Source organism: Oncorhynchus masou, chromosome 26, assembly GCF_036934945.1.
Source record: "Oncorhynchus masou masou isolate Uvic2021 chromosome 26, UVic_Omas_1.1, whole genome shotgun sequence".
Taxonomy (NCBI): Eukaryota; Metazoa; Chordata; class Actinopteri; order Salmoniformes; family Salmonidae; genus Oncorhynchus; species Oncorhynchus masou.
This window is the reverse complement of record NC_088237.1, coordinates 14545507-14570587: the sequence shown is the minus strand read 5'-3', so window position 1 is coordinate 14570587 and position 25081 is coordinate 14545507. Positions and strand designations below refer to the sequence as shown.

Genomic DNA, 25081 nt, shown 5'->3' with positions numbered 1-25081 from the left:
CTCCAAAAGGATGTCAATGGACCAGGACCACCCAATCAAACATTCAACACACAAGAAGCTCTCTCGATGTCTCTTTCTCTGTAACAGTCTTCAGCTAAATCAGATAATGGCATCCTGTAGTTTAGTCTACTGTAATCTACAGTGAAGTCTATGGCAGATACAGTCGGTCTTGGCCTGACGTCTACAGACTGTCTGTCTGGCCGTTTGCCCTTTGACTGACCATGCTTTCTAATCCCAGCCACTACCATGCTGCTGTCCAGTCAGCCAACCCGCATAGCTCCAGTCCCAGGGAGAGGAACAGCTCTCTACCCCACCCAGATTACAGTAGTCTAATCCTAAACTCATTTGGGCCAGGGAGTCAAGGACAGGCCTGGACCACAGATTACACCCCAGTAATGACAAAGCCAGTCATGATCCATTGGCTCCAGCTGAGGTGATGTGTTGAGGAATGACTTATCCGAACCATCCCCCAACCTGGTATCTGTCATCGCCATACCACCTGGCTGGAGAAGCAACTCCCACTCAACAACCTGCTGCCAAGGAATGTAGAGGCAGAGAGGAGTGTGTGTGTGTGTGTGTGTGTGTGTGTGTGTGTGTGTGTGTGTGTGTGTGTGTGTGTGTGTGTGTGTGTGTGTGTGTGTGTGTGTGTGTGTGTGTGTAATAAGCGTCCCTTACCCTGTGAGTAAAGCAGAATCTGCATCTCCAGCAGGGTACAGTTGAACAGCTGCACCAGGTTCTCTACCCCCAGCAGAGGGAAGGTCTGGCCCAGAGGGAAGTCAGCCAGAGGCAGCTCCCCAGGCCCAGGACGCTGACACACGATGGGCTCGTACACCCCGTGGAACTTCAGCGAGCGCCCCGGAGGGGGCAGGGGCACCTCGTACAGAATGTTGTGCACGTAGCTCTCCAGGGGAAGGGGTGGAGGCAAGGAGGCCGTGACGGCCCGGTGCACCTGGAACAGGAAACGGCGGCAGGCGTGCATGAAGGGCATGGGCGTGATCAGACACAACGCCTTGGAGACGTAGAGCGTGTCACGCGCCACGTCGTAGCCGCCGCACGCCGCCGACCGGCACGAGGATGAAGACGGAGAATCTGCTTCGTCGAGGCTGCTAGCCAGAGAGTCCATACTGGAGGAAGAGGAGGAAGAGGAGGAGGGGGTGGCGGAGGAAGGGTTCTCGGCCTGGTGCATCTGGTAGAGGGTCTGCATGGCCGAGCAGATCTGAGGCGACGTCACCTCCTCGTAGAAGGTGTGGACGAAGCCGTAAGTGCGAGAGCCGTCCTCCCGCGTGATCAGGAAGGAGTGGAACTGGGGCTCGCGGCTGTCTGCCTGTGTCCTGAACGACAGGCCTTTGGGCATACAGAGCTATGAAGAGAGAGAGGGAGAGGGACAATAATAATGATGATTATTAATGTGGTATTAATAATTGAGATAGTTGACAGAATCAATGAGGAGGCCTTACATCAGAAATGACTGAGACTGCATGTACCAGAATGTGTGTGTGCCAGAACTGTGTTGGTGTGTGTACATCTACAGTTTGAATATGTGTGTGTGGGCGCGCGCGTCGCATCCCTAATCAAGTCAGCATAATCTGCTTTGATAGCAGCCCAGTCAGCAACACAGCAGCCAGCATGAAATAAAATATGGTTGATTTTCTCCATTATGTTGATTTGCAGAGCTGAGCTGAATACAAAATTAATCATCACACACACAAATTAACCCCTGTCGCTAACACAGATAAACAGGCCTGTAGTTGGCCAATGTTCTGTTCAGAATGGATTATAAAAGTGGTGAGTGAATCATGGTTTCAACTGATCACTACTGACAAGATAATCACTCCCACACTACCTCAAACTGTTCTGTGTGGAAACCGAGAGGCAAATGAAAAACATGAAAAACATCCCAGAAATGAGATTCCATACGCTTCCAAATCAAATCCTTCTATCCCAAGAAATATCATGAAACCATATGGATCAAGGAAAAAATATTCCTCCCTAGAAAAGAGAGAGTTCAAACCTACGTTGAAGATAAGGATAAGACAACAGGATTCTAATATCCCTTTGCGACAATGGGGCCATCTGTGCTAATGAGCAACGGAGCTGGTCCCAGATTTGTCGTCTTAACCTGCACATTTTCAACCTACTGCCGGTTGAAACTGGGGAAACATCAACAGGCAATCAAAATCAGTACAACTCTGCATGCATGTTAGAGCACATTTGCCTAAACCAACACTGCTCTGAAACATATTATACAGTATCAACAACTCAACACCGCCTGACATGTTGCATACAAGTGACTCCGTAGCACAGCAGCTTCATCTAATCCCATTGAAACACTTCCGTTGAAGTCTCCCTCAAAACTCTTCCTGTTCTAACTGTGTCTGGGGCCATCAAGCTGGGCCTCAGCTCTGTTAGGCTCAAAATGACTTCAGATAGACATTTCAGAATTCCTAGCAGAACATTTCACAGTGTTCTTGAATAATCCCAGGTAATCTGTTAAACTATCCCCTTATTCCGGGACGGACACGGGAATTGTGGGGGTTCCGGGTGAGTGACCCACTGATGAGTATGGAGCAATAAGCTTAACAAACTGAAGCACATACACATTCATATCCTCGGGCACTAGCTCACACACACACACACACACACACCTTCTGACTCAGGGCCCAATTAACAAGAAAATCAAATCAGTGCCAACTGCAGACTGTCTGTCTGTCTGACAGAAAGAGAGACAGAAAGAGAGAAGGAAAGAAAGAAATAATTGAGGGAGGGAATTATGAGAAAAGGATTGGGATATGAAAAGCAATCATCAGAACGGCTTTGTTGCCAGGCCCACAGGGGCAGGAAGTGTGATTACACTAAGGTCACCCTATGAGTAGGGAGAGTAGAGATGAGAGAGGAGGGACATGGAGAGTGGGAAAGGGGATCTGGATGGTGAGTGGGATGGAGATACTATACATAGAAATGAATGGGGTTGTGTTGAGGCAAGCAGGGAGAGGGCTGAGATTCATAATGGTTCTGCCATTGGAGTCTTCATAGCTGCACTGCATTGGTGTTCTATTTCATTGGAACACACCGCACAATGGGCCATCGTTTCCATGCCGACGTAAACCGAGAACCCGATGTGAATAATTCAGCAGTTTTGACGCCAGTGTGTGATGTAATGGGCAACACCAACGGAAAAAATTGTGACCTTGCATCACGAGAGGCAACGGTCAGCCGACACCAAACGTTTCCAGGGCCTCCTCTATAGGGACTTGAGGGACAGTTATCAATGTTAGCTACCTCTACTGGGGCTCAATATGCTGGGCTAGGCAAACACACACACACACACACACACACACACAAACATATGATCCCTCAACCACATACGCTTCAGTGGATCCAGATCGTTGAGTGACAGGTCAGCGGGACCTTTAGCAGTCTCTTCCATGACAGGTCTTGAGTGATTCAAAACATGTTTAATGTAGTCTTCTGGTTTGTCATTTCCTGCAGTGTATGGGTTATATTGGACATCTATCACAAACCCCTGAGGAGACTTATTGCTGTTATAAACTGATTACCAACGTAATTAGAGCAGTAAAAAAGACGTGTGTTTTGTCATGCCCGTGTTATACGGTCTGATATACCATGGCTCAAAATACCAAGTATATAAAATGCTATAAAGCACAAATACAATTTCATCATCTTAACTTTTCCCTTTGTTCTCATGAACGTAGATATGAGACAATATAAAGCTTTGTCTTATCAGATATTACCTCCCCTAACGTACCCTTCCACCCTGGCACACTTCCCCTCCCCTTGTCCAGTCAACGCGAAACAACTCAATCTAAACCAAGACTGCAGAAAAGCAGCCACAGTCCGTGTAGCACAGCCTATAAAATCCTCTGGGTAAATCCATAGAGGATTTGGTGCCTTCGCCACATTACCCAGGATACCCTAGAGAGAAGGCACTGCATTGTGTATTAATCCTGGGCCTCTCTGCTTCAATGGTGTGTGTGTGTGTGTGTGGTTTCCTCAAGCATTGGTTGGAATAATCCTAGCATGCCCTTCCTTTCCACTGTATATGATCGAAAAGGCCTTTCAATGCCTAGTTGGGGTATTGTTAGAGTCAATAGCCCCGTTTATCGTCCTCCTGTTCCCCAATAAGGTCCCTCCATCCATTCCTTTCCCCAACCCAGTTTGGTTCCCTGCTGCCCACACATTAGATTGAATAGAGCCTGTTTATCGTCCTTCTACTCGCCTCATTCAGGGTTAAGTAGGTTACTTTCTAAATGTAATCCCTTAGTAGTTGCCTGTCCAAAATTGTAATAAGTAACGTTTGGTTTACCCAAACTCAGTAATGTAATCGGATTACTTTCACTTACTTTTGGATTACTTTCCCCTTAATAGGCATTAGATGAAGACAAAAAGGATCCATCAAACGCATTTGGAGTGTCATTATAGTGGTCCCTGATTTGTGATCAGACTTGCTCATGTGGAACAAATTCAATGCTGAATTGAATGTCACTGAGAAAACAGAAAGGTGTCATAATCTATTTTTTTTCACAAACATCCTTACAAAGTCATCCAATAAGTAATCATCTAGTTTTTCAGAAGTGTCTGTAATCTGACTACACATTTTTTTGCCGATAACATAACTGATCAGTTACATATAATCTGATTACAAAAAAAGTAACTGATCACCCCTCAACACTGCAATATGGTCCCTCCATCCATCCGTCCATCCATCCATCCATCCGTCCATCCATCCATCCATCAGTTTGGCTCAGAACTCAGCGATGGTTCACCCACCATGTTGACAGCATCCTGGTCGAAGGGGTTCCACTCCACGTTCTCAGGGTAGTGGGCCAGGACTTTAGACTTGAACGTCCTCTTCAGGGGGCTCTGCTCAAAGTTCTCCCCTAGAGAGGGAGAGAAAGAAAGAGGTCAAGTCTCAGGTCCAGTTGAGGCGTTTACCTGGACAACCAAGTTGACATCCAACTAAAGATATTGGTGCATGTCAAAGTGTGTGTGTGAGTGTGCATAAGAAGGGGATCAAAGATTGTCATAAGGGAATACAAGGAAGAAAACAAGAATGAGCACAGGTGTATGTTGCACAGCATTCTGCCCGCCCGTCCAGCATCACTACTCTGGACGGTCCTGACTTCTGAATATGTGGACAACTACAAATACCTAGGTGTCTGGTTAGACTGTAAACTCTCCTTCCAGGCTCAAATTAGGCATCTCCAGTCCAAAATGAAGTCTAGAATCTGCGTCCTATTTCGCAACAAAGCATCCTTCACTCATGCTGCCAAACATACCCTCGTAAAACTGACCATCCTACCGATCCTTGACTTTGGAAATGTCATTTACAAAGTAACCTATAAACACTACTCAGCAAATTGGATGCAGTCTATCACAATGCCGTCCGTTTTGTCACTAAAGACCCATAGACTACCCACCACTACGACATGTATGCTCTCGTTGGCTGTCCCTCGCTTCATATTCGTCACCAAACCAACTGGCTCCAGGTCATCTAGAAGTCTTTGCTAGGTAAAGCCCCGCCTTATCTAAGCTCACTGGTCACCATAGCAACACCCACCTGTCGCACGCGCTCCAGCAGGTATATTTCACTGGTCACCCCCCCAAAGCCAACTCCCCCTTTGGCTGCCTTTCCTTCCAGTTCTCTGCTGCCAATGACTGGAACAAACTGCAAAAAAAAAATCACTGAAGCTGGAGACTCATATCTCCCTCACTAACTTTAAGAACCAGCTGTCAAGAGTAGCTCACAGATCACTGCACCTGTACACAGCCCATCTGTAAATAGCCCATCCAACTACCTCATCCCCATACTTTTATTAATTGTATTGATTTTGCTCCCCAGTATCTCTATTCGCACATTCATCTTCTGCACATCTATCACTCCAGCGTTTAATTGCTATATTGTAATTATTTTGCCACTATGGCCCATTTATTGCCTTAACTCCCTCATCCTACCTCATTTGCACACACTGTATATAGACTTTTGCTATTGTATTATTGACCGCATGTTTGCTTATTCCATGTGTAACTCTGTGTTGTTGTTTGTGTCGCACTGCTTTGCTTTATCTTGGCCAGGTCACAGTTGTAAATGACAACTTGTTCTCAACTAGCCTACCTGGTTAAATAAACGTTAAATAAAAAAATTACAAATTAATATCTGGGATCTCTCATAGGTGGGATTCCTATCTGTCAGCACCTGTTCTATGAAGCTTTCCACTCCACCCCCAAACAAAACAATAAATATTTCCCCTTGCCAGCCTTCCTTGTTCATTTTGCTAACCTCGTGAAAAACAGCAAGGTGTAATGAACAACGCATCTACATCATCATGAAGCCCCAGCCTTGATGCTAGGCTGCTAAAAGATGCAATGCAACACAAGTAACAGTTTGTATCTAAAAATGGGGCAGCAGCCGTGTGTCTAATGGAGTATAAGCAGGACCATGTTGACTCATGTGTCAGACAACTGCACTGACTACAACAGGTCCACTAAGCAAGGAGCAGCTGGGACCGTGTCATTAGCTTAGTTAAGCTAAGCAGTAATAAGATGTGTGCAATCTGAGTCTTATCCATTTCCTTCACTACTGTGTAGGGTTGCAAAGGTTCAGAAACTTTACAGTACATTCCTGGAATTTATCCGGAACTTTTCCACGAGAAGTTAAGCCCAGGAATTTTGCTTAAATTCCTCAAAACAAGTTAGCTTATAACAGTGAACCTTTTTTTGTGGGATATACAAGGCAATTCTTGTGGCATATTTTGGTTAAACTATCCCAAATTCAATGGAATTGCAACCCTCTGCATGCACAGTGCACTCTTCCATCACATGCGCAGCTGATTCTCAAGATCTTGCACGCTATTGAGTCCACACTACTACACGGTCGGAGTCAAGGACTACATGCTCTCTGGTAAGTTAAGTATAAAACTGGGTGGGGTGAATATATTTTATATGACATAACAAAAAATAATTGAACTAGTAAATAGTAGCCTACAGCAAAGTGTGTTTAATAATTTCTAACTTTTTAACAATTTCTGCTAGTTAGTTTTTGCTACCATGTGGGTTTTAGCTTGCTTGAGCCTGCTAACTGAGGAGTGTTAATTCACCTGTTTCCATACATGTTTCATTTTAAAACATGTGCAGTTGAAGTCGGAAGTTTACATACAGCTTAGCCAAATAAATTTAAACTCAGTTTTTCACAATTCATGACATTTAGGTCAGTTAGGATCACCACTTTATTTTAAGAATGTGAAATGTCAATAGTAGAGAGAATTCTTTTTGAGCTTTTATTTATTTCATCACATTCCCAGTGAGTCAGAAGTTGACATACACTCAATTATTATTTGGAAGCCTGGTCTTTAAATTCTTTAACTTGGGTCAAACGTGTCGGGTAGCCTTCCACAAGCTTCCCACAATAAGTTGGAATAATTTTGGCCCATTCCTCCTGACAGAGCTGGTGTAACGGAGTCAGGTTTAGGCCTCCGTGCTCACACAGTCCAATACCTTGACTTTGTTGTCCTTAGGCCATTTTGCCACAACTTTGAAAGTATGCTTGGGGTCATTGTCCATTTGGAAGACCCATTTGCGACCAAGCTTAACCTTCCTGACTGATGTTTTGAGATGTTGCTTCAATATATATCCACATAATTTTCCTCCCTCATGATGCCATCTATTTTGGGAAGTGCACCAGTCCCTCCTGCAGCAAAGCACCCTCACAACAAGATGCTGCCACCCGCGTGCTTCATGTGGTTGGGATGGTGTTCTTCAGCTTGCAAGCCCCCCCCCTTTTTCCTCCAAGCATAACGATGGTCAAACAGTTCTATTTTTCTTTCATCAGACCATAGGACATTTCTCCAAAAGTACAAATCGTAGTCCCCATGTGCAGTTGCAAACCATAGTCTGGCTTCTTTTATGGAGGTTTTGGAGAAGTGGTTTCTTCCTTGTGGAATGGCCTTTCAGGTTATGTCGATATAGGACTCGTTTTACTGTGGATGTAAATACTTTTGTACCCGTTTCCTCCAGCATCTTCACAAGGTCCTTTGCTGTTGTTCTGGGATTTATTTGCACTTTTCACACCAAAGTATGATCATCTCTAGAAGACAGAACTCGTCTCCTTCCCGAGCAGTATGACGGCTGTGTGGCATCATGATGTTTATACTTGCGTACTATTGTTTGTACAGATGAATGTGGTACCTTCAGGCATTTGGAAATTGCTCCCAAGGATGAACCAGACTTGTGGAGGTCTACAATTTTTTTCTGAGGGCTTGGCTGATTTCTTTTGATTTTCCCATGATGTCGAACACTGAGTTTGAAGGTAGGCCTTGAAATACATCCACAAGTACACCTCCAAATGACTCAAATGATGTAAATTAGTCTATCAGAACCTCTAAAGACATGACCATTTTCTGGAATTTTCCAAGCTGTTTAAAAGGAACATTCAGCTTAGTGTATGTAAACTTCTGACCCACTGGAATACAGTGAATACAGTGATACAGTGAATTATAAGTAAAATAATTTGTCTGTAAACAATCATTGGAAAAATTGTGTCATGCAAAGTACATGTCCCAACTGGCTTGCCAAAACTATAGTTAAGAAGACGTTTTTGGAGTGGCTTAAAAACAAGTTAAAGACTCCAACCTAAGTGTAAGTAAACTTACAACTTCAACTGTATCTTACAAAGGAGGTATTTAATAAAGTGCTTAACTATTCATCTGTACATGGAATTATATTTGGGTTTTTTAACTCGTTTTTTATTTTTTTGTACAGGCAAATGCCTCGGGCACTATCTGATGTGTGGAGACATTTCACTGCAGCAAATGTAGAAGGAAAAACTGTGCACATTTGCAAAAACTGTGCAAAATCACACGTGAGACTGTGGTGGGAGATCTGTCAACGTGCCCTTGAGCAGGGCGTTGACCCTGGATGCTTCTATGTGTCACTCTGAATGGGAGTCTGTTGGATGACTGGTGTGGTGTAGTTGTTGAGTGGCTTCACTGCAAGTATATTGTATGTTTCAGATATTAAATACATTTTTTTTTAAAGATGAGGCCTCAGAGTCTGATGTTCACGAGGTGGATATTGATCAGTTCCAGGTAGAAGACATGGAAGCCTGAGAGGAAGACAACCAAAGCTTTAGTTTCTAGACTATCATTTTAAGATGCATGTTGTAAACATTTTTGGGAGATGCGATGGATCATTCAATATTCCTTTTCTTTTGTTCAGTGAAATTATCCCAGGTGAAGAGTCAACTCATTTAATTAAAGTTGAATTTGTAACTAAATTGTTGTTGTTTTTTCTATTGGAAGGATTTCATAATTTGCAATTATATCTACTTATGAGGTAAAAATATTTATGTTTGTGTCTCCATATGATATGGTAAATATATCCAAAAAAACATTACATTTAAATGGTATTAACATTAATTCACCTATATTTCCATTAATTCACACAGAGTTTCCACCTCTGAATATGTAACCCTACTAATGCGTGCCTTCTCTGTAGCTTCCTAGCATGGAATCACATGACCTAGTTACTACAGACAGTCTCTTTGTCAGAGATCAATACCAAAACTACCAAGCCATGATCATGATTGTCCAACTATCGACTGTAGCTTCCAATGGAGATATTAACTCTGTATACTAAGAAGTCTCAGAGTGGGCCATTAAATCTTAGTGCTAATCCAGGCACACTAGTTATTCAACTGTGGGTAACCAGGTCTCCAATACTACAGCAACAACAGGGAGACTAACACCCATTGATTTTAGATAAGTGAAAAGAACTGTTAGATGGGCCGGGGTCAAATCGATCATGATGACCGTTTCCGCACCTTTTGATGATGCGAGTGAGGTCAGAGGGTCGTGGAAAGATGAGGAGAATGGAGGGAGGAGCAGAGTGATTGTTTGCAACGTGACACAATGATCTTTTCATGGCGAATGCTACTTTCTCAGATCAATGTAGTGTGTTTTGCAGAGATAGTAAGATGAATAGTCTATCACCATCAGTAAGAACGGTTGGAAGGTTACAGTATTTCCAACACAAGATGTACATGTTGTTGATTTAGTTTGCTGTAGTAGTGGGACAATCTCATGGACACTTACCATGGCAATCTTCTCCTATACTAGTAAACAACAAAATTACATACACACACAAAGAGTTCGTCACCGGAGTGCGAGGGCTGGAACTGGTAGGAAATCAAACCTCTTTAGATCAAAATAGCGTTAGGAGGAGGTTGCACGCAGGCACAGTCAAAGGGTGAGACGTTGTGAGGATGATTGCAGGGCATAAACCAGCAGCAGGAGTCAGAGGTCAAACACAAGCAAGGGGCAGCAGAAAGAACCAGTGGCAGGGAGCCAGACAGCAGCAGGGGAGAAAGCTGTGGGGAGATGGGGGAGCAATGGGGCGAGATGGGGACACACAGCGAGGTTAATGTAAGGAGATGGAAGAGTAGAGATGTTAGACAAGCCTTAACCTGCACTGCTTTGATGGATATTCATGGCTGACGTGAGCTAGGGATTTGGTTCACGCTTTAGGCATTAGTGTTACTGTGTGTGCGTGTTCGTGTGTTAAGGTGAATAATGCGAATGGAAGTTGGTAAACTCAACCACCCTGTCATGTAGAGACTAGAGAAAAAACAAAGGTCACAGCTGGATAACCTCTGTCCTCTAGAGGTGTGTGTGTCTGTGTGTGTGTCTGTGTGTGTGTGTGTCTGTGTGTCTGTGTGTCTGTGTGTGTGTTTGCAGTTTCCAACACTAGACTTTCCAGATTTCCAGTGCTAAACAGATGACATGTCTTTAGCATGTAAACACAATGCCAAGATGTTCAGCTGCTGTTAAGCACTCTGCACTCTTATATGGTCTCTGTATCTCTATTGCTCTGTCTCGAAACAGACACACAATCCTGCCATCTTTTGCCTAGGTGCCTTGCAGTGCCAGTGGGTTAGCTCTTGGTTTCAGTGCCTGGGTGGAGGTGCAGTGATCTGAGCTGGCAAGTGAAGGATGCCTAAACTCTCTTAAGGCCTTTTGCTGAGACAAACAGGAGTGGACAGGACAGAGCGAGCAGAAGCCTCTTTCCTCTGTAATGACTCTCTCTCTCTTACTCATTCTCTCCCTCCCTCTTACTCACGCTGTCTGTCAAAGTTAAACCAGGACACATGTGAAATAAGAAAGAAAAAGAGAGAGGGAGCGCGAGAGAGAAAGAGAAGAAAGCCAAACCTCCACTATCAAAATCAGTGAGTGAAGAGAGAAATAGCCTGGTAAAACACTTTCAGTAGAGAAAGAGAAGGAGGATGAGGAGGATGAAGTTAAACAGCCTGCTTCAGAGGAGAGTGACTGATTTGGAACAACAAGATCTGAGAACCTGACCCACATACAACGACTGGGGAAGGGTCTCTCTCACACACAGAGAGACAGAGAGAGAGATATGGAAAGATACATACGAGAGAAGGAGGGGGGTGAAAGGGAGAAAGAGAGCGGACAATGGAGGCAAGGAAGATCTGATGGACCCAATTAAATAGAGAGTGGTGGGGAGGTCTACGTTTCAGTAAGGAAGGGTCTTCATAAGGAGGAGGGAGAGATGAAGGAAGAGAGGAGACACCATACAAGTTAGTATCTGAAGGGAGAGAGAGTTGTACACCTCTAGACGGGAAACAGTTGGTGGAGTTTACCTGTGGCTGCTGTATCAGGGTCCCTGCCTTGGCGGTCAGCCTCTAGCCATTGGTACAAAGCTATGGTGGAGGCACATGCAAAAAAGGGACAGAGGAAACAAACAAAAAAACAGCCCATGTCAAACCAAACCCAAAAAAGAAAAGCACACAAAAGCAAAATGAATCAATGATTAAAGCACAATGAATAAGACAAGCATGAACATGAAACGTAGACGGACACATCAAAACAGAACATGACATCGTGGCAAAAAAAACAAAAAAAAACATGGCAAGTCCCAATAGTCTCAAACAGATTCCTTTCCTTCACAACCACTGAACACAGAACATTTGATAGGTATAAGCAAGATCAATCTATCCAGATCTTACATGTATCAGTGGTGGTGAAGGAGAAGAGACAAGCTGGAGAGGCCCAGTGAGTATTGGGGACAGAGAGAAAATGCATTAGCATGTTTCAGTGACTGTGACGTATGTTGGCGCAGAGGGTGCAGTGGCTTATGGCTGGTTAGTGAGCAGCAGGCTGTCTGGCTGCAGGCTGCAGACTGGACCATGTCATTAGGATGACATTCCCTGGCATCATCAAAGCAGAGGCAGCCTGCACAAACCCCAGACCAGCGAACACCTTTAGTATCCATCAGCCCAATGCCTGCTGTGTAGCAGCACTCACAGCTTCAAACAAACACCACGATAAAATATGTTTCCTGTATATACATTTACATTTAAGTCATTTAGCAGACGCTCTTATCCAGAGCGACTTACAATTTCCTGAGTAATTTCCAGTGATACACTGAGTATACATAACATTAAGAAAAATCCATGACAGACTGACCAGGTGAAACTTATGATCCCTTATTGAGGTCACTTGTTAAATCCACTTCCATCAGTGTAGATGAAGGGGAGGAGACGGGTTAAAGAAGGATTTTTAAGCCTCGATACAATCGAGACATGGAGTGTGTTTCTATGCCATTCAGTGCCTTTGAACAGGGTATGGTAGTAGGTGCCAGGCGCATAGGTTTCTTGTCAAGAACTGCAACACTGCTGGATTTTTCACGTTTTTTCATGGTCCACCACCTTAAGGACATCCAGTCAACTTGACACAACTAGGGGAAGCATTGGAGTCAGTAGGGCCAGCATCCCTGTGGAACACTTTCGGGAACCTTGTAGAGTCCATGCCCCAAGGAATTGAGACTGTTCTGAGGGCAAAGGGGGGGTGGACCAACTCAATATTAAGAAGGTGTTCCTGTTTGGTATACTCAGTGTGCATACACTCTCAAGCAGGAAACGACATCATATTGAATCTCACACTATCAAATCCAAATATGCCTAAATCATGCTTGCACACTGCACAGCCCAGTCTCTACTGTTCCAAGCCGAGTCATTGGTTTGTTGATTAAAAGCCCTAGCTAAGTCATTAAAGCGCTCCCAGACGACCGACTGACTAAGCCACAGAGCTCCGACTGTCTCACATGTCTAACCAGGTGAATGATCAGAGCAGAGCCACCAGTGTGTGTGTGTGTGTGTGTGTGTGTGTGTGTGTGTGTGTGTGTGTGTGTGTGTGTGTGTGTGTGGTCTCTCACTTAAGGGATCTCCCCTGAAAACCGAGCTCCACAAACACACAAGCAGAGGAGACTGAAGGGTCATTACGGTGAGTATGACACAGCGTTTCACTCTCTGCCAGACTTTTATTACAGCACAGCAAAACAGCAGCATAGTGTGTCCACTCGCATGGTTGGTGGTGGGGGGGGGGGGGGGGGGGGGGAGGGGGGTTTAGACATTGAGGTTAGCACTTTCTGAACCATACAGCAGCATAGGGCTCTGTCAAGGCATTACAGCGGTCACTATCATTACTCCAACCCTGACTCTGCAACACTCACATGGAGATCACACACACTACAGCATGTACGCATACAGGCAGGCGCACGCCAACCCCTCTATATCTATGTTATATAATGCCATAGCACGCATCCTATTTGTAGGCTGCAATCTCTCCCTCCCCCTCTATGTCCTTGTCCTTCTCTGCTGCAGACACATTCTTTATCCCCGTCTCTATTTACGGACTAATCTGTCATGAATCTGCTTTGTAAACAGCTTCAAATCGGTTGTTTTGATATGTCTGTTGTAACTGAACTGGAAGATGGTTTATATTGAATGACCCTGATGAACTGGGATAAGAGAAGATAAGAGTCGTCATGGGCACACAAACACACTGTGAGAAACACACACACACACACACACAGCTGTTTGTACAACATCCTGTGCAACGCATAAGGCAGTTGTTGGCATTGGGCCTCATCTCATAATCTATATCACTCCATCTCTCTCTCTCTGTCCATGACAGTCTCTCCATTACAGATGCAGTGTGTAGACCAGTGGCGGTACAAGGCAGCTCTCTCTTATCTCCCTGTTCTCACGGCAATTAATCTTGCCAGCACCACACTGGAATTACCTGATGCAGGGCTCATGCATGCACACTCACAGAAACATACACACAGAGATCCACACTCACAGAAATGTACACGCATACAGAGATCCACACGCACAGTAACACACACACACACACACAGAGATACTTCATTTCTCAGAACAATAATAGACTGACGAGTTTCAGAAGAAAGGCCTTTGTTTCTGGCCTGTAATTGAACCCACAAATGCTGATGCTCCAGATACTCAACTAGTCTAAATAAGGCCCGTTTTAATGTCTACACTGTATTTCTGATCAATTTGATGTTATTTTAAAATTGACAAAAAAAGTGCTTTTCTTTCAAAAACAAGGACTTTTTATTTGAACGGTAGCATACACACACAGAGAGAAACATAAACACACACACAGACAAAGAAACATAAACACACACAGTGGCTTGTGAAAGTATTCACCCCTTTGGAATTTTTCCTATTTTGTTGCCTTACAACCTGGAATTAAAATTTATTTTTTGGGGGGGTTGTATTATTACATTTACACAACATGCTTTCAAGATGTAAAATATGTTTTATTGTGAAACAAACAAGAAATAAGACAAAAAAAACTAACTTGAGCATGCATAACTATTCACTTCCCAAAGTCGATACTTTGTAGAGCCACCTTTTGCAGCAATTACAGCTGCAAGTCTCTTGGGGCATGTCTCTATAAGCTTGGCACATCTAGCCACTGGGATTTTTGCCCATTCTTCAAGGCAAAACAGCTCCAGCTCCTTCAAGTTGGATGGGTTCAGCTGGCGTAAGTCATACCACAGATTCTCCATTGGATTAAGGTCTGGGCTTTGACAAGGTCATTCCAAGACATTTAAATGTTTCCCCTTAAACCACCCAAGTGTTGCTTTAACAGTATGCTTAGGGTCATAGTCCTGCTGGAAGGTAAACCTCCATCCCAGTCTCAAATCTCTGGAAGACTGAAACAGGTTTCCCTCAAGAATTTCCCTGTATTTAGCTCCATCCATCATTCCTTCAATTTTGACCAGTTTCCCAGTCCCTGCCGATGAAAAACATTCCCACAGCATGATGCTGCCACCACCATGCTTCACTGTGGGGATGGTATTCTCGGGGTGATGAGAGGTTTTGGGTTTGCGTCACACATAGCGTTTTTCTTGATGGCCAAAAAGCTCAATTTTAGTCTCATCTGGCCAGAGTACCTTCTTCAATTTGTTTGGGGAGTCTCCCAGGTGCCTTTTGGCAAACACCAGTATTTTTTGGTGCTTCTTTTTTTCTTTAAGCAATGGCTTTTTTTCTGGCCATTCTTCCGTAAAGCCCAGCTCTTTGGAGTGTACTTAAAGTGTTCCTATGGACAGATACTCCAATTGCCACTGTGGAGCTTTACAGCTCCTTCAGGGTTATCTTTGTTCTCTTTGTTGCCTCTCTGATTAATGCCCTCCTTGACTGGTCCATGAGTGTTGGTGGGCGGCCCTCTCTTGGCAGGTATGTTGTGGTGCCAAATTCTTTCAATGTTTTAATAATGGATTGAAGGGTGCTCCGTGGGATGTTCAAAGTTTCAGATATTTTTTTATAACCCAACCCTGATCTGTACTTCTCCACAAGTTTGTCCCTGACCTGTTTGGAGAGCCCCTTGGTCGTCATATTTCCCCTTGCTTAGTGGTGTTGCAGACTCTGGGGCCTTTCAGAACAGGTGTATTCGTGCATATGAGATCATGTGACATTTAAATAAAGTCCACCTGTGTGCAATCTAACTAATTATGTGACTTCTGAAGGTAATTGGTTGCACCAGATCTTATTTAGGGGCTTCATAGCAAAGGGGGTGAATACTTTTGCAATGCACTGTACACACAGATCCACACTCGCATGCATACACACTTGCAGAAACGTGCACACACACAAAATGGATCTGTTGTCCCAAATACAAAGCTAGTCGTGAGTGATTGTAATGATTAGAAATTGCATGAGGATCAATGTGCAGCAGTATTAAGCTGATTACTCATTGGGCTGGAATGGGTTGCGGGGTTCTAATGAAATTCTACTGGGAGACCAGGCACAATGAAAACCAAGGCTAAATCAATACACACTGGTCTGAAATGATATCACTCATTATTGGTGCCATAAACACTAATAGAATAGACTGGACCAACTCATTCCAATGGTAGAACTGAATGATCTGACTACGATATCCTGTAAAGCACCAATACAACATCAGCTTTAAGCACAAAAGGAACAATAGGGTATATCAACAGCCATCAGCCATTGTAATGGTGTAATGGTGTATTGAGTGGTGGTGGCGGCCTGGACGTAATGGGGTTTAATACTATATTAATTCTCTCTGCAGAGGAGTGTTTCCACCAATTGGAGGCAAAGCCACTTGGAGAGTATGGACCAAGCTTTGGCAAAGTCCTCACACAATCATGGATGATGGCATCGCTATAAAGCAAAATAGCACACACTAGGGCTGAACCCAATTAGTTGACTGGTCGATTGTTTTGTCGTTAGGCTGTTGGGTCGACCGAGATTGTTTTAGTCGAGCAGCAACAAATAAAGATATATGTATATATGCGCCCATCTCAGTGAACTAATCCATTGCGGAGGCCTAGAAAAAGACAACTTATGATTGATCGAAAAATGTGGAAGGAGACTCCATATGGAGGTTGTAATGTAAATGCGGAGCCTCCGGAGGCCAAATGGAGCTGATCGCCATCCACCTCCCAAATGGTGTAACAATACGGAGAGCTATGCATAGCTCCGCATTGACATGATTTGTTGACGGTTGGAGGGGATGGTACATCCTGTATAAACACAAACACACCTCCTTCACAACAGCTCTGCGAAGCGCAAGACGTACGAATGCCCTGACTTCTGCTGAGGCCATATCACCATAAATGCTGCACGGCCAATGCAGACGTCTGGAATGAACATGCGCCCAGATGCACAATGCACTTCTCTCTCCAGAATGCACTCTCCTGCCAATTTGTGCACATTCATTGTTTCATAACTTCATTGTGTGAGTTGTTTGCGTTTGATTGTTAGCATATCACTTCCCCATTACATATCACCAGTACTACGTTTATTAAATGACATACCATTTCTAAATCTACAACGTTTGTTACTTTGATTATAATAATTTATTTTAATGCATTCAATGTTATTATTCCAGTCTTCCTGTTCTCATTGTCGGAGTGGACACATTATTTGCAGAGTGCACAACCTACGCTACACTTTGTTTATTTCATTCCATTTACGAGTCGACAATTGAGTCATTGTCTTTTGTTTGGAGCGCTCCTGTCAATGTTGAGTAAGGACGCGCACACATGGAAGTACGCCTATAGGCTACCTGGCCTGTGCACAAATGTAGGCATATAAAATGTGCCCATTTGAGGATCTGATAGTATTTCTGATTCGCTTAACACACCACCACTAATGAGCTGTGGAACTTCTCAAAGTAATGTTGTTTTCTTCACCTCAAAACAGCAAGCAAACAAAGTCTGCTTTTACATCCACTGAGAATGACAATAGTTCCTCAACGTATTTGAGAAATCGTTCCAACTCTCCCTCTTTTGATAACCACTCGGTGTGGAAGGGAAACATGTCATGCTCTGATCCAATGGAAACCTCCTAAATTAGGTCTACCTTACTACTTCTCATCAGTGCTCGACTTGGACTGAAAAAGGTTCCGGGGCTCATTTTGATTGCTGGTACTGTTTATATTTAGGTGCAAGAGCTGGACAATACTTGTACCTAATATTCTATAGGAGGAACAGGAGCTCAAGCAGTAGAACATTAGAGTTGCCGGTACTCAGCTCAGGTGAGCTCCTGTCCAAGTCCATCACTGCTTCTTATCCATTGATCAAATAGCCTACAGGCTTGACCCAAGTTAAAAGTTGATACAATATTTTAAGTTCCTTGCGGGCAGGCCACTGATTTATAGGATATTTATTTTGAGAATATTTTCTACCTGCAGGTTGCATTGTTTTTATTTGTTGGCTTTAGGTAGACTATTTTTACATAGTTGGCAATGGCAATATAAGTTATTTTTTTATTTAGGTTTCTATCATTATCATTTAGATTTGGATAGAATTTTGATTAACCACATGACAATGATTGAGGTACTAAGACGTTATTATAAATTAAAATGAAACAGTTTCATGAAAATTTGCATATGAAAACCATAACTGGCATGTAGATTGGTAGAAATAGTAAGATAAATTGGCGTTCCACATGAGAAATGTTGCAGACTCCTCGTGTAGCCTATTTCAGGAGAGTAATGGCAGGGGCAGGAGCAGGAGAAGAATAGTTGGGTCAGGTTAAGGAGGAGGAGATCCTCCCCCCCCACCAGAGTGAAGAGCAGCATTCTAGATAGACGGTAGAACAACAAGACTATATAACTCTGAGGAAAACCATCCCAGCACACCAAACTGTCTGCCCATTCCAAAACATACATTTCTATTTACAAAAATTTAACATTGTGAGTATAGTTACTGTATTGCTAGATATTGCTACACTGTTGGAGCTAGTGACATAAGCATTTCGCTGCACCCGAGATAACATCTGCAAAACTGTGTATGCTACCAATAAACTTTGAGCTCTCACTCTCATATCCCCCCTCTCTCATATTACCCCCTCTCATGTTCCCCATTCCATCCCTCCCTCATATTCCCCCCTACTCTCATATTCCCCATTTCATCCCTCTCATATTTCCCCCATTCATCTCTCAAAATTCCCCCCATTCGCTCTCCCTCATAATTACCCCATTCGCTCTCCCTCATAATTACCCCATTCGCTCTCCCTTATATTACCCCCTCACTCTCTCGCTCTTTCCCTCCCTCATTCCCTCCATTACTCTCCCTCATTCCCCCCATATTCCCCGCCTCTCCCTCACTCATATTCCCCGCCTCTCCCTCACTCATATTCCCCGCCTCTCCCTCACTCATATTCCCCGCCTCTCCCTCACTCATATTCCCCGCCTCTCCCTCACTCATATTCCCCGCCTCTCCCTCACTCATATTCCCCGCCTCTCCCTCACTCATATTCCCCGCCTTCCCTCCCATATTCCCCTCTCCCTCACTCATATTCCCCGCCTCTCCCTCACTCATATTCCCCGCCTCTCCCTCACTCATATTCCCCGCCTCTCCCTCACTCATATTCCCCGCCTCTCCCTCACTCATATTCCCCGCCTCTCCCTCACTCATATTCCCCGCCTCTCCCTCACTCATATTCCCCGCCTCTCCCTCACTCATATTCCCCGCCTCTCCCGCACTCATATTCCCCGCCTCTCCCGCACTCATATTCCCCGCCTCTCCCGCACTCATATTCCCCGCCTCTCCATTCACTCATATTCCCGCCCTCCCCGCACTCATATTCCCCCCGCCTCTCCCGCACTCATATTCCCCGCCTCTCCCGCACTCATATTCCCCGCCTCTCCCGCACTCATATTCCCCGCCTCTCCCGCACTCATATTCCCCGCCTCTCCCGCACTCATATTCCCCGCCTCTCCCGCACTCATATTCCCCGCCTCATATTACCCCCATTCTTCTCCCATTCCCCCCATTGAGATATGAGAGAGGGGGGGATATGAGGGAGAGAGGGGGGATATGAGAGCTTAGTCACATGCTCCGAATACAACAGGTATAGACCTTCCAGTGAAATGCTTACTTACGAGCCAATAAACAAGTGCCTTTCAAAAAAATATGGATAAGAATAAGAGATAAAAGTAAAAAATAACTATAAACATTGGGGTGTTGGTACAGAGTCAATGTGTGGGGACACCGGTTAGTTTAGGTAGTATGTGCATGTAGGTAGAGTTAATTAAAGGGACTATGCATAGATGACAGAGAGTGGTGTGGAGAGGAGGAGGGGGGGGCAATGCAAGTAGTCTGGGTAGCCATTTGACAAAATGTTCAGGGTTCTTATGGCTTGGGGGTAGAAGCTGTTTAGATGCGTCTCGGACCTAGACTTGGCGCCCCGGTAGCACTTGCCGTGTGGTAGCAGAAACTGGGGTGACTAGGGTGGCTGGAGTCTGACCCTTTTTAAGGTCATCCCCTTACACCGCCTGGTATAGAGGTCTTGGATGGCAGGAAGCTTGGCTCCAATGATGTACTGGGCCGTTTGCACTTTCCTCTGTAGTGCCTTGCGGTCGGAGTCCAAACAGTTGCCATACCAGGCAGTGATGCAACCACTTAGGATGCTCTCGGTGGTGCAGCTGTAGAAAGTTGAGGATCTGAGGACCCATGCCAAATCATTTCAGTCTCCTGGGGGGGAACAGGTTTTGTTGTGCCCGCTTCACAACTGTCTTGGTGTGCTTGGACCATGTTAGTTAGTTGGTGATGTGGACACCAAGGAACTTGAGGCTCTCAACCTGCTCCACTAAAGCCCCGTCAATGACAATGGGGGCATGCTCGTTCCTCTTTTTCCTCTAGTCCACAATCATCTCCTTTGTCTTGATCACTTTGAGGGAGAGGTTGTTGTCCTGGCACCACATGGTCAGGTCTCTGATCACCTCCCTATAGGCTGGCTCGATGTTGTCGGTGATCAGGTCTACCACTGTTGTGTCATCAGCAAATTTAATGGTGGTGTTGGAGTTGTGCCTGGCAGTGCAATCTTGAGTGAACAAGGAGTACAGGAGGGGGCTGAGCACGCACCCCTGAGGGGCCCGTGTTGAGGATCAATGTGGCAGATGTGTTGTTAACTACCCTTACCATTAGGGGGCGACCCATCAGGAAGTCCAGGATCCAGTTGCAGAGGGAGGTGTTTAGTCCCAGGGTACTAAGATTATTGATGAGCTTTGAGGCCACTATGGTGTTGATCACTGAGTCAATGAATAGCATTCTCACATAAGTGTTCATTTTGTCCAGGTGGGAAAGGGCAGTGTGGAGTGCAATAGAGATTGCATCATCTGTGGATCTGTTTGGGCGGTATGCAAATTGGAGTGGGTCTAGGGATTCTGGGATGATGGTGTTGATGTGAGCCATGACCAGCCTTACAAAGCATTTATGCAGGTTACCTTGGTGTTCTTGGGTACAGGCACTATGGTGGTCTGCTTAAAACATGTTGGTATAACAGACTCAGACAGGGAGAGGTTGAAAATGTATTTGAAGACACTTGCCAGTTGGTCTGTGCATGCTCGCACTACACGCCCTGGTAATCCGTCTGGCCCTGCGACCTTGTGAATGTCGACCTGTTTAAAGGTCTTACTCACATCAGCTGTGGAGAGCGTGATCACACAGTCATCTGATACAGCTGGTGCTCATGCATGTTTCAGTGTTATTTGCCTCGAAGCGTGCATAAAAGTAGTTCAACTCGTCTGGTAGGCTCGTGTCACTGGGCAGCTCTCGGCTGTGCTTCCCTTTGTCGTCTAATGTTTTGCAAGCCCTGCCACATTCGACGAGCATCAGAGCCGGTGTAGTACGACTCGATCTTCGTCCTGTATTGACGCTTTGCCTGCTTGATGGTTCGGAGGGCTTAGCGGGATTTCTTATAAACTTCCGGGTTAGAGTCCCACTCCTTAAAAGTGGCAGCTCTACCCTTGAGCTCAGTGCGGATGCTGCCTGTAATCCATGGCTTCTGGTTGGGATATGTGCGTACAGTCACTGTGGGGACGACGTCATCAATGCACTTATTGATAAAGTCAGTGGCTTATGTGGTAAACTCCTCAATGCCATTGGAAGAATCCCGGAACATATTCCAGTCTGAGCTAGCAAAACAGTCCTATAGCTTAGCATCTGCTTCATGTGACCAGTTTTGTTATTGATCTTGTCACTGGTGCTTCCTGCTTTAATTTTTGCTTGTAAGCAGGAATCAGGAGGATAGAATTGTGGAATTGGTGCCAAATGGAGGGCGAGGGAGAGCTTTGTATGCATCTCTGTGTGTGGAGTATAGTTGGTCCAGAGTTCTTTTCCCTCTGGTTGCACTTTAAAAATTTTTTTTTAACTAGGCAAGTGAGTTAAGAACAAATTCTTATTTTCAATGATGGCCTAGGAACAGTGGGTTAACTGCCTGTTCAGGGGCAGAACAACATATTTGTACCTTGTCAGCTTGGGGATTTGAACTTTCAACCTTCCGGTTACTAGTCCAACGCTCTAACCACTCGGCTACCCTGCCGCCCAATTTAACATGCTGATAGGAATTTGGTAAAACTGATATAAAATTTCCCAGGATTAAAGTCCCCAGCTACTAGGAGCGCCGCCCCTGGGTGAGAGTTTTCTTGTTTGTTTATGGCAGAACACAGCTCATTCAATGCTGTCTTAGTGCCAACCTCGGACTGAGGTGGTATGTAAACCGCTACGAAGAATACAGATGAGAACTCTCTCGTTAGGTAGTGTGGTCTACAGCTCATCATGATACACTCAACCCTAGGCGAGCAATAGCTCGAGACTTCTCTCTCATATCTTCTTGTTCTTTCTCTCAAGCTCCCCTTAGTCCTTCCACTCTCTGACACAAAGGACACAGTGCTGATTGAATCACACCTGTTCACCAGTGTTTTTCCTGTTGTGCCACCTTGTTTTCCACTATACCTTTATGTCACATGGAGTCACTGAAAGTGATCTTACTGGCTATTATACTGTAGTGGTTGGCAGTCTATAGCTGTCCATCTCTTTAATGTCAGGCAGTTCATCAACCTCTTGGATCCAGGGTTGGGCAGTGTTCATCAGATCTCACTATGGTCCATAAAACTAGCTGATTTTGCCTGGGAGACCTTTACATCACAGCACAAGGCCTGTAAAACAATAACCGTAAAAGTGTGTGTGTGTCTGTTGGAACTTGCTACCTCAAAGAGCAACCAGCTGAGGAGGAAGATTGCTACTGTTTAATGAAGTGCATCCTGAGCTAGGGGAGATAGAGAAATGGCCTTTAAGAAAGGATGAGCAATGAAAAATATAGCAATTTCTCATATTTACACACACACACACAGTAGGAAAGGGGGAGGATAATAAGAGACAGTGTGACCTTTGAGCGATAAGAAGGGAAAAAACACGAGATTCATCATGGTGTTCCCCCAGCTGTCAGTGTGACAGGTTCATAGAAGTTCAGAGGTGGGAGGTCAAAGGGGGCAGATAAGGACTGTGTATGTTCCACAACATTCCTAGGGACAGGCTGTGCTTGGTATAGCACACAACAATGGAGCTACGCAGGTATCATAAAATACAATCATGATAATCTACTACACTGGAATGTGTAACAGAGATGCATAGATGTAGAATTCAGGAGTACAAAAAGAGAGACATGGGACAACACATTGAAATCCTAGCACCATTTGAGCTCTGACCAGTCAACTCAAGCCAAAACAAATGCCCTGGTTGTCAGAACCAAGTCTCCTACTCTGTATGTGTATGATATTTGTTATTTTGGGAAATGACAGACAGTGGTCAAAAGCAACCCGACCCAGGGCTCGCAGTAATTGACCGTTAATTAACAAACATGTTTAGTGTGCCTTTGGAACATCTCCATTTTAAAAAGTCAAATCAATCCATTTTATATAGCATTCACTGTCACAATGAAATCATTTATTTACTTGTGAAAGGCCTACAAACCTGGGAGTGCCTCAGAAATCACGTAGAAAATCGCAAGTACTGCATGGTGTGACTAATAAGTCAGTAAATAAGGCGCTCTGATGGTTGCACTTCCAGCGGAGATAGATCATTCCATTGCTGCTCTGCTTGTGTAGATTAGGAGATATCTAAATCAATTCCAAAAATGGAATTCAAATGACAGAATTAAAAGTGAAATGAGAAAGAAAAGGCAACAACGACCAAAAGCCAACAGGTAGGCTGCTATTTACACTATAATCTGAATGGAGTGGTTATGTGTAGGATAACTGCAGGACGGTGAGAAGTCGTTATGGCTCGCCTCAATTAGCCCCGTTAGCTAGCTTCTCTCGGTTTGATTCAGTCCAGACAGGTACTCTAATCAGATGGGATGATAAATAACTAGCAAGAAGTGAGTCTATTGCGAGTTGCTCTCGCCCTCCATCCTGTGTGTTATATACACCCCCTACCCCCACACGGGGCCTCTACGCCCTAATCGCCTACAGCTGCTTGCTCTTTGCCTTTTGGTACAGGACCTCAAACTCCCATCACCATTTGTCCTCATTCAGACCATTCAGATTATTCAAATTCAATCATGAAGTGTTTAGAGAGTGATTATAGGGACACTAGAGCGCTTGGTACCAGGCCATTAACGAGGGCCGTTAGCCAGTTTGGTAGGCTACCCATCAATGCCATTCATTTGCGCAGTTTTGGATTGGGATGACCGTGACCAACGGTCACAGGGAATTTGACTGTGGTGGTGACTGTGACTGCTGGTGCGGCGGTAATACGGTTACCGCGACAGCCGTAGTCTGAGCCAGACCAGAACACCTAACAGACAAAAGTGAGCTAACCACAAATCAAGGACTTGGATGGAGCAGCGCAGAGGAGCACACAGATTACCATCTCATAAGTGGCAACTCCTTTAAAAAAAAAACAAGACAAATAGCCTCCCTTTTTTCAGGCATTTCTGAGTGTCATTTTCTCATCTATCTAGCTGTAATTGTGATGAGCTGAATTCTATTGACAGGGTATTAAGTAATTGGATTCTATTCAGTGTGCTCATTCATTTCATGGCCTATCAAAGGCAGCAAGCACCATTTTCCCTCCATGACATTATAATTTGCCGTAATTATTTCCATCCATAAACAAAACCCCACCCACCATTCCCAATCTAGTCCTCTGTAGCTCCAGTTGACTGTGTGATGATTGAAAGCAGAGACCAATTATTGCACCCCTTTCACCAGCTAAAATCCCCCCAGAGAATGACACACACCCACGTGTTCTCCCTCATTAGGAGGGAGACCCCAACTCCCCCTTCAGCATCAGCACAAAAGAAACACTGGCCAATTACAGCAGCAATCAGCTCATCTACACAATCAGAAAGTCTCATACACACTCATCAATACGCAGACACATATACACACAGTGTAGCTCCAGGCGGTGATGTATAATACAT

General features: G+C 44.6%; 1 protein-coding gene across 1 annotated transcript in view; it reads right to left on the bottom strand.

The window, feature by feature from the left end:
* Positions 1-25081, bottom strand: part of LOC135514857 (DENN domain-containing protein 5B-like) — an 81525-nt gene that overhangs the window by 32778 nt on the left and 23666 nt on the right. The window contains 3 exon segments of the mRNA XM_064938518.1: positions 676-1360; positions 4789-4898; positions 11672-11731. Of these exon segments, the coding sequence (XP_064794590.1) occupies positions 676-1360; positions 4789-4898; positions 11672-11731 (855 nt within the window).